General features: G+C 39.4%; 2 protein-coding genes and 1 pseudogene across 2 annotated transcripts in view; 1 reads left to right on the forward strand and 2 right to left on the reverse strand.

Annotated features, from left to right (window-relative positions):
• LOC111236942 (phosphatidylinositol 3-kinase regulatory subunit alpha-like) overlaps positions 1 to 2,536 on the reverse strand; it is a 23,262-nt gene extending 20,726 nt beyond the window's left edge. Inside the window, exon 1 of the mRNA XM_022765863.1 lies at positions 2,372 to 2,536. The gene's annotated coding sequence lies outside the window, so the exon portion shown is untranslated. The remainder of the gene's footprint in view (positions 1 to 2,371) is intronic.
• A 912-nt stretch (positions 2,537 to 3,448) lies between these two features.
• Positions 3,449 to 8,075, reverse strand: LOC111236948 (uncharacterized protein FLJ26957-like). The gene is made up of 3 exons (XM_022765870.1): positions 8,000 to 8,075; positions 6,107 to 6,872; positions 3,449 to 4,964 (listed from the first exon to the last, which is right to left on the reverse strand). The coding sequence occupies exons 2-3, from the start codon at positions 6,785 to 6,787 to the stop codon at positions 4,761 to 4,763; spliced, it is 885 nt and encodes a 294-aa protein (XP_022621591.1). The 5' UTR covers positions 6,788 to 6,872; positions 8,000 to 8,075; the 3' UTR covers positions 3,449 to 4,760.
• A 1,806-nt stretch (positions 8,076 to 9,881) lies between these two features.
• Positions 9,882 to 10,591, forward strand: LOC111236956 (annotated as a pseudogene).
• The last annotated feature ends 139 nt before the right edge of the window (positions 10,592 to 10,730 follow it).

A 10,730-nucleotide genomic window follows, 5' to 3' on the forward strand; every position in this document is an offset into this window, starting at 1 on the left:
ACGTTTACAGACGTCTCCTTGGACTCTGAGGAACTTTGTTTCGACTGAACGATTAATTCTTCACATTTGAGAAAAATGTGAAATGTATTTTCAGACGAAATCGTCTGAATTATAAACATATTTCTACAAAACAATTTTTTCATTCAAGTAGAAGCCAAGGTTGTCTGACGTTAAATGTCTCTGCAGTATAAAACTGTGGACTGTAACTGGGTGAAGCTTAAAAGCAAACAGATAAACAGAGTGAACACACGGTGTGATACATGGAAACATTGATTTCCTGTCTCTTTATTTTTGCAGTTATGTTGCTCTTACAAACAACACTTCATACAGGGTTTCCCCACAGGATGTTGTTCGGAGAGGTGGTGAGCCACTCGGATTCTGATGCATCTAATCTTGTGATGAATTTAGTCTTTTTTTATATTTTCATGTTTCATTTCATAAAGGGGTTTTTATATTTTCATGATGTTATGAAGCGGTGGCCTCTGCTATAAAACCAATACAGAAACTGAGTCTTGTGTAACACATCAGTGTTGAGGCCTTGGGCCGTTGTGATTTGGACTCTTTTATTCCTGTTCTCTGAACTTAAACAACTGCTGATACTGCACTGGATAAATCATAGCTGAACAAAATAAATATATATGCCATACATTTATTTTAAAAATGTCACAACTGCAAATTACTTTCATTAGATCCATCTGTTGGTTATTTTTTCAATTATGATTATTTGTGACAAATGTCTGTCAGTTTTCCAGAGTCCAGGGTCACATTTTCAAATGTTTTGTCTATTTTCACTTTCCACTAGTCGGCTGCTTATTTTACCAATAAATCAACTATTTGATTAGTCTGTTAAAAGGGGTGTAACGGTTATTAAAACAAAACCATGACACATAAGTACATGTCCTGACAACAGCAGATGGAAATGTCTATTCCACCAAGTCAGAGGAGGTTTCAACAGAAGTTTAGCTGCTAGCTGAACATCTGGAGGTGATGTTAGAAAACCTGTGTGTGGCGTCATAGTTGCTGGTTCCAAATCCTTCAATTTATAAACAAATCCATGTGCACAAAACAGAAAAATTAAAATTCTTACAAAATAGAGCTTTAATTTGTCAGAACGACTGTTAAAAATCAAAATATGTTTAATTTAATATCATATAAGACAAAGAAAAGCTGTGAATCTTCATATTAGAGAAGCTTGATCTGGGCTTTTTTTGGCATTTTGCTTGAAAAATTAGGGAAACGAATCAATTGACCAATTAATTATAATCTTGTCAACAACCCAAAACTCAAAGATATTCAACTTACAATGATATAAACAGAGAAAAGCAGTGAATCCTCACATTGTAGCTGTAAGTTGATAACCTTTGACATTTTCTGCTTGATAAATGACTTGGGGGGGGGAGGGGGGGGGGGTAATCAATAATCAATTTTGTCAGCAATTAGTTTTCTTGGCCTGAAAAACATTAAACCAGGGTCTCGACTTTATCGTGTTTTGTTGCAATTTTATGAAGTTGTTTGCTTCATAATTGAGAAAAAAAACTGGCTAACCATAGTGAAATTATGTCAATTAAAATTTATCAAATAGAGAAAAAACAGAAAACCATGTTTTACATTTTCATGTCAATTCATCAATTATCAAAGTAGTTGGAAGAAAAAGAAATAAAAAGAATACAAGAGAGTTTAAACTAACAATCATTTTCATTACCAATTTAGATCAATAGATCCTGATTAACTGATATATTATTTGGTCCGTAGAGTCAGAAAAAGTGAAAGATGCTCAATCTGGTTAAATATGAAATAAAACATCAAATATTCACATTTAAGAAGCTTGAACCATCAAATATTTCAAATGTTTGATTACAAAAATGACAAACGATTAATCGATTATTGAAATAATTGACATTAGCATTCAAGCCTGTTCTTGTCTGTTCTTTTGTCTTAATTTGACAATATCTACAGGAATTGCAGAATAAATAATTAAGGCCGAAAAGATGAAAACTAAGTGTCTAACGTGCAAATATGTAAAAGATTTTAAAGGATGCTTGTTTTAAAGATATAAGTTATCACAAACATAAAACATGTAGAGTTTTAAAAGGGGTTTAGTAAACAGAACAAGGGGAAACGGATCAGACTGAAATTGTGGTAGTTTTTCCGATTCACAGCGTTAAATGACCCAAACCAGACTCAGTTTTCATCCTTAACTGCGCCCCAACTACCAGACTATCAGTTTAACTCCTAAACGTTGTGAAATAGTGTTTTAAAAAGCACAAACATGAAACACAAACAGTGAATCGCTCCAGGAAACGGGAAAACGACAATGCATGCCAGCGCTAGCTTAGCCTGCTAGCTTGTACCAGTCGCTACAACGACTCACCTTTTTTTTATTTTTCACCACGAAAATCCTCCAGCTGAGCAAACAGCGGACGTCATTGTGGAGCAGCAAGCAGACACGGCGACAAGTTGTTATCCAAAACTGAAATATTCCCTTATTTCACCGATTATTTCCAAGATGAAGACACTCGTGGTTCAGCCATCTAAATGTTAGCGGCGACAAATCAGTGTTAACTCAACGTTTTCCGGTGCGGAGTGTCAAAGTAAAACTGCCATGTACATTAAAAAGCAAAGCATTTAAAATAAAGGTCAATTTTAAGGTCAATAATTAGATTATTGTGATAAGCAAACAATTTACGGTCAATATTTTCTCAAAAGCCCACTTTAACCACCTAGTTTCCTCGCTAATATTCGTTATATAACCATCTAAAGCGAGAATTGACAAGTTCCGGACTGCTTTCAAAATAAAGTACTTCTAGCGGACATGTGATGATAAATTAATGTGTTATACAGCACCAGCGACAACCTAATGTTGCTTTTTGGGGGACAGTGTTTGTAAAAAAAAATTAACATATTTAAGTTTTTTCTCTTCATCCTCATTTTACATCGGCCGTTTGTAGCGCCAAGAGGAACTAAACATGGATTTAAGAGATTAACAACGATTACAGCTGGGCAGGGAGGCAGGGCACTGACGTCACATCCGGTAACCTAGATTTTAATGCAGTGTGGAGCGCTGTCAAGACAAGGGACCCTAGCAACAAAGAGTGTGTGTGTGTGAGTGTGAGGGAGAGATGGGGGGTGCACTGTATTCATGCTGCCCTCATTCATTCAGGTCTTATACAAGCATGACAGTCTTAGAAAATGGCAGTGTGTGTGTGTGTGTGTGTGTGTGTGTGTGTACCAATTTTTTTTTCTGTGTCAGTGAAAAGCAGGGTGACTCCCGTATCATGTGACTGCTGCTGCGGCTTTTCCAGAACAAACTGCACATCACATGCAGGACTGTACATCCATCCACGACCACTGACACTTCATTATTAAAAATATAAAAACCTTTATTTACAAGAGAGAGCAACGAGAAAATCAATGCAAAAAAAAACAATCACAACCACCTGTTCTCAAATTTATAAATGCTAAATTACAGACACAAAAAACCAAATCTGTTTGTGGTTTTATTTCCTCTTCAGTTCAGTTCATTAAGGAAGTAAATTCTTATAACATACTAATGAAGTTCTGCAGTAGAGGATTGTTGTCATGACAACGAGAATGCCAAATGTAAATAGCACTAGGGCAAGTTAGAATATAGTTTTGTATGTTGTGTATTTACTAGATGTTGTATTAAATAAATATTGTAGATATGCTGAATCACTGATCATGTTAAAGTGTGGAATCATGCTCTTTAAAAAAAGGTTCAGCTGGTTGTGAGGTCTTTGAGTTTCATAAAAGGTGCAAAAGTCCTTCAGTTTCCTGGTTTTATCCTTTTCACTTCTCACCAGTTTGTGAATGTGTGTTTAGTTTTGTTTTTATCAATCAATAATGTTTTCAGGTGAGTGCGGTTTAAAGTGCTTCGCAGACGACTGACCAGCTAAAAGTAAAAAGGACAAATCAAATAGGAAAGCTGAACTTCGATTTTTCTATTGTTACAAAACTACATGTTGTGTGATAAACAACTGTATCTGTATATCCCACTGCTACCAGTGGTGAAACGTTAAAAGGATCTAACCATCACACTGAAGACGGCGTTTTTCCCTCATACTCATATTGGACTATTTAAAAGAGATAAAAGGAAACAGCTCATTGATTCGGGATGATCAGATTATCTGTCTGCCATTTTCTGCAGTTTTTCTAAATTAATTTCTCAAATTTTATGTAGTGACATTTTAAAAAGAAGAAATGGGTAAAATGTTTCTTACTATGAGGCTACATGCAAAGTTGTTTAGCAGCTTTACTTTTATTGCAGTGCACTGAAAAAAAAGCACGTGTTAACTAGAATATCTTAGACTGAAAAAGATTCATTCTGAGGCATCTTGTAACTCTGGTTTTATAAAAAAAATAAACTTAACTTGCTCTTTGAAAACAGATTTTCCTGAAAATAAGCCTGACTTTCTGAGATAAACCTGGTTTAACTGGTTCTTTCTTTATGAAACATCCCTGTGGTTATGAGCTGCGTATGTAAACATGACATCCTGGTTTCAGAAACATGGATTCGTCTTTATCACAGCTTTCAGAAACCTGAATTATCCTAGCCGGAGTGCTCTGTTAGAAACCAGGACACTGAGGCATGTAAACACCTGACTCAGGTTTCTGTGCAGGTAAACGTACTCATTCTTTAACGTGTTATATTAAATGTTAAGTCACAGTGTTGTCATGTTTGTAAAAGCCCCAGAGTGTCGTCTTTGGTCTGATCATACTGTTCAGTTCCAGCTGACGTTCCTCTACACGCTGAACACGTTTCCCAGTCTGTGAACCGACAGGCTGATCCCCCCCGACAGCTGCAGCTCCTCCTTCAGGAAACGCCCCACCTGCTCCGAGTGGAGAACGTCGCAGAACACCCAGATCTCCGCCCGCTCCCTCTGGATGTTGGCGTTGCACGTCGGCAGCCTGGAGCTCCGGACCGACCGGCTCAGAGTCCGCCACACCTGCACGGGGGGGGGGACGATGTTAACAGACAAATCAGCTGAAGGTAAGAAAACGAGGAGAACAGACGTCGAGTTACACAACAACAAAAACATTTAGTTTGTAGCAACAAACTTTGCACAAATCAGAAACAGGTCTGACACTAATGATTAATTTCATTAGTGATGAATCTGCTGATTATTTTCACCATTAATCTTTTCATCTAAAAATTCCAGAAAATAGTGAAATACGTCAGTTTCAAGGTGATATATTCAGATGTTTTCTTTCATTTGAGTATCAGTTCATCTGTTCATCCGTTCATCCGTTCATCTGTTCACCGTCACATGTGACAAAGAAAGCATCACATTCTCACCCCTAAGAATCTGGGAGCAATTTTACTTGAAAAATTAGTAAATTGATTAATTGGTTATCAAAACAGATGACAATTCATTTTCAGCCAAACATACTGAACCGAAACATAAACATAGACTATACACTGTGATATCAGCGTTTACAGAACAACTCTGCACAGGTAATGTGACAGAAGGAAAAGAAAAGCAGGAAACCAAAGGAGGGAAAAAAGAAATGAGAGAAACATGACATCACTGAAGCTTCGGTGCAGTAGAGACCTTGGTATAAGGACTAAGTGCTACATCTATTTAATAAGTGAAGGAGATCAGGTAAAGAGGTGCAGTGAAGGTTCAGTCAGAGCTAGTTAGACATGTTAGAGTGTTAGAGTGTTAGAGGTGTTAGGAGAGGAGGTCTCTCTGAGGAGACGAGTCTTGAAGGTAGAGAGGGACGCTCTTGCTCTGTTGTCTATTTCTTTCTTACAATAGTTACTATGAAGGTCTGTTTAGAATAAAAATACAACCATAGTTTCTCCTATATTAATACACTGTAATATACAAATGTTTGTATTTGCCTATTTTACATCCTGGCCACTAGGTGTCGCTCTGTCAACATGAAGCATCAAGAAATGAAGCTTTTCTGGAACCACGTTGCTGGACTGGTTCAGCTTCACCTCACCATCTCTACTCTACTGGCTGTCAGAGACAAATCAGATGAATATTAATAATAATATTTAGCTCAAAGCACCATGGTGTTAGATGCATCCTCACAGGGCTGTTACAGACTCTTAGTCCTGGTTCATGAATAATCCACTGACCTGTTCGATGTCCCGTGCTGCTCCACAGTTGTGCTCACCGATCACCCACTTGGCCCTCTGGCGGAGGTGGAGCTTGTGGACAGACACCATGTGATGAAACTGCTTGGACAGTGACTGGGAGCTCTGCAGCAGGACTCCTCTCTGTGAGGAGATGCTCCAGGAGCGTCTGATCGGGGAGTCTGAGACGGTGAAGCCATCTCTGTCTCTCTGGGGGAGTTTTTCAGGCGACAGTCTGGTGACCTCTCTCTCTGGCTTGTGACAGAGGGAAGCTGGGAGGAGATGGTTTGGTGTTTCTGAAATGATGAAGGCATCTTTGCTTTCCTGTGTTTTTCCTGGTGGACTTCTTGTTGTCTCTGTATGTGGATGATCCTGATGTTTCTCAGCAACAGGGCCATAAACTTTAGGTTTCTGCAGTTTGTTTTGTGGGAGAGAATTAGTCACTGCTGTGTGAGTGTGTGGCCTGCTGTCAGAGACGAGTAAATCGTCTGAGCAGGCGATGACAGGAGCTGGTTTGGCGGGTCTGATGGGCAGCCGGCGGTCTGCAGCTGTGGCGGGGAACCAAGGAGTGAAGACCGGAATAGTCCGACAGGGAAAAGGCTCCAGAAGCTTCTCTGTCCTCTCTAACAGAGAGCCGAGCCCATCTGCTGATCCAGAGTGATAGTGCAGAACCACATCCTCCATACAGACGGACAGAGATCAGAGGACTGACAGCACCACCTTCCTCCTCCTCATCTTCATCCTCGTGATAACAGCTCAGTCTGACAACCTGTGGAAGTGGAACAGTGATTTATTTTACAGTTTCAACATGTCTACTTCAGTCTAGTCCTAGTTCGTGCCATGAATGAGAAAGTGGTCACAGACTTTTAGACCTCACGGTGTTTACATTTCATTGACAGAGCAAAGCATCTGGAGCCAGCTGCATGTTAATATTCCATATAAAATAATACAATATTGACAGAGACAATTCATGTTGTGTAAAATAAGCAAAGATAAATGTCATCTCCAGCTACTATTTAATGTTTAATTATTTACATTCAACATTTTTGCTCTGATGGTCCTTACTAATCTTTACTGGTTTTTGTTTCTGTCTAGAATAAAACTGTCAGCTTTCACCTCATGTTGGCTGTTGTTTTGCATTTCTGTGATGATAACTGTAGCACCGCAGAGAACATTTCTACTGTATACTTGTATACGAACAGGTTGACAATACAGTTCTCTTGAGTCTTGGGAAACAAGATGTTTAACAGATTAAAAGTCTTCAGGCTCAGAATATTTTTTCACACAAATGGTCCTTCAGAAAATAGCTTCAGACCAGCTGCAAGTGTTTTTAAATAACCTCTTGAGTTTTTTCAAAACCATCATCAGTGACCTGAAAAAAACATGAGAGACAACAACTAGAACTGATCTGGGTTTCTGAACATCCTTTATAGAATAAAGGAACCTGTATATAGTTTGTCTTTCTTTGGCTGTGAGGTAATAAAACTAACACTAACCCTAGCACTATGATGCGGTACTAATATAGAAATAATCAGATGGCTCAGATAAATGCAAGAGCTAAAGATAAAAACAAACGATGTAGAGAGAGATACAGACATAAATCAGACAGGACGAGGCTTTAAATACACAACACAAGTATAAAAAATAACATTAATGGTGGGTAACGACTCGTTTTACAGTCACAGTTCATCAAGTCACACTTAGCCAAACGTTATCCCAGCAGCCTCCGGTCCCACTCACCGGTAGCTAATGTTTTTAGCTTATTATGCTAGTTAGCTGACGAGCTAAACACAGCTAAATAAGTAGATAGAAAACCAAGAGAAGACAAGCTAGAAGTTAAACGTGAACCCGACATACGGTGTTCCACAACTAACTACATGTCATACCAAAAAATACCTTTTTATTGGCTGTCGTTAGACCATCAGGGAGTTAGCCTGCTAGCTAACATGAAGACGGTTTGTTGTGCGCTTCCCGGGAACTCTCGCGATACTTGTAAGAGTTCTGCCTGTCCTTCTTCTTTGAGGTTTTTTGTCGGTTGGCAAACAACAAATCGGTGTATTACCGCCACCAGCTGGTATGTGACGGTACCTTCTCAAATGAGTGACTGTACTGTGTTATGATTCGGTAACTCTCATTATTTTGTAGAATACCTATTGAATCAAAGTTTACTTTCATCTTACCTAAGGTTTGAATGAAATGTCTTCTTTCTGCCTTCTATTTCACACGGTGTAGTAACTTTTTTATGTAGTTTTCAAAATATTCAAATACAAACACTTGTACATTCTTGCATATTACAGTGTTTAAACATGTATTGGTGTCGACACAGTACTGAGACACAATAAACTAAAAAGAGAATAAAGAAGAATACATTAACTCATTAGATGTTGGAGCAATTGTATCAATGTATTAATCAGTATCTTGTTGATAAACTACTCCTGAAAATTTCAGTAACAAACCTATTGTGACAAAACGTTTTTGACTACTGCAACATCTTGATAAATTAAGGTGAATCACTTTTAACTAATATATATCACTATGAAACTTCCCCAGTTAATTAATTGCATTAAGACGATTAATATTTTTCTTACAACTGATTGTCATGATGGTTATGATGAGACATAAAAAGTACCTCTTCTACTATTTACTAAGGCAAGCCAGATAAATGGTTTTCAATATATTCCCATTTATAGCACATCTGCTACAAAATCCTTCTGTAACCAAAACAGTCAAATAAAGATTTAGTTTCACTTTAATTATGAGACCACTGCAGCTGCTCCACCAGACCAGACATCAAGTCCAGAAGAACAGAGGAAGCCACTTCACCAACGACATGTTCAAAGAGGCAAATGAGGGCAATCAAAGAGAAGAAACAACGAATCCAGAGAGAGAAAGAAGAGCAAATACGCAAAGAGAGAGAGGAAGTGGAGAGAAAGGCTCAAGAAAAATATGAAAAAGAGATTAAGAAAATTAATGAGCAACTCCAGGCTGAGAGGGAGAGGGAGGGGGAGGAGAGAGAAGCAGAGAGAAAGAGAGAGAGAGAGAAAAATATGAGGCTCACCGGGTTGTACCCCCCCCCACCCGCCGTCTGCAAATATAGACTTGGTTGCGGCTCGCGCGCTTGGAGAGACATCCGACTATTACGTAACACAAAACTGTTGAGGTTCATTTATGCGTCCTTTACGTATGAAAATAGATGCGTACGTTTTAAACGCTATAACCGTCACTGACCGCACACCCCCACTCGTCCTTTACGTTGGGATGGACGTTGAACAATGCATCCACTAGAGGGTGCCAACTCACATCCGGCTCCCGTCCGATCTCCGTCCAGCTGTTCTTCTATCTATTGCAAAATCCTGGGACCACAGTGAGATAAAGGTTTAGATCCACTTCACAGCAGAGCAGGGATTTGAGGGTGTGGTTGGGTCATTTTAACAGTGGTAGACTCACTCTGAACTCTTCGGCTCTTTAGATCAGCTGCTGTTTCTACTCTGCTCTCTTTAACACAGACATGGCCTGCAACTCAGGTAAGTCATGTTACTGTATGCATGATTTAAAATGATGGTAAATAATGTTACCATTATTTTATGGTGACATAACAGTGATCACTGCTGAATCTAATTCCATGTAATGTACTGCTGTAGGTCCTATAGACACTTCTACAGACATATACACTATAGAAATGTTAAAGATGTGGGTCATTGTACTTTTAAATTAAGCTGGGCTATAAATTAAACATTTACTCTGATGTATTGTGTGAAAGTGTCTGACTGTGTGCAACATGTTCTTCTACACTGGGTTTCTCACAACAACTGATGAGGAGCTGAGGATAGTGATGGTGGGGGCGGACGGGACTGGGAAGAGTTCCACTGGAAACACCATCCTGGGACAACAGTGCTTTAAAACAAAGTTAAATGTTAAGTGTAGTCCACAGTGTTGTAAGGAGGGAGCTGTGGTAGATGGACAACAGGTTTCTGTCATTGACACCCCAGACCTTCATCGAACCAGGTTTCACCATCGCCTTATACACCAGCGTGTCCGTTTAGCTGCTCCTGGACCTCATGTCTTCCTGGTGGACATCAGTCTGGGCAGATTCAGACTGATGATGAAGGAGGAAAAGCAGATGGTGCAGAAGATAAAAGAACTCTCTGGCCAAGATGCAGACAGACACTGTATGGTTCCCTTTACTCATGGTGACCGACTTGAAGACGTCACGATCGAGGAGTTCCTGGATGAAAGTCCAGACCTTCAACAACTCGTGGCCACGTGTAACGGCCAGTACCATGTCTTCAATAATAAGCTGAAGGACCTGAAGGATCGCTCTCAGGTCACCGAGCTGCTCCACAAGATCAGAAGTCTAGTCCAGAAGAACGGAGGAAGCCACTACACCAACGAGATGTTCAAAGAGGCAAATGAGGGAAATCCAAGAGAGGATGGAAGAGCGAAGATGCAAAGAGCGAAAGGAAGTGACGAGAAAAGGAAAATGAATGAAGAAAACCAGACGGAGAGAGGAGGACATGAAGGAATTAGATCCTGAAGCAGGTGAAGCAGAAGATGATTCTGGAACATTATTAGTAGGAGGAATTAAACTGTTGGGACTTGGGAGTGTCCAACCACAGCCAGAGCCAGA

This window comes from Seriola dumerili, unplaced genomic scaffold (genome assembly GCF_002260705.1).
Source record: "Seriola dumerili isolate Sdu_G_001 unplaced genomic scaffold, Sdu_1.0 BDQW01000783.1, whole genome shotgun sequence".
Lineage (NCBI taxonomy): Eukaryota > Metazoa > Chordata > Actinopteri > Carangiformes > Carangidae > Seriola > Seriola dumerili.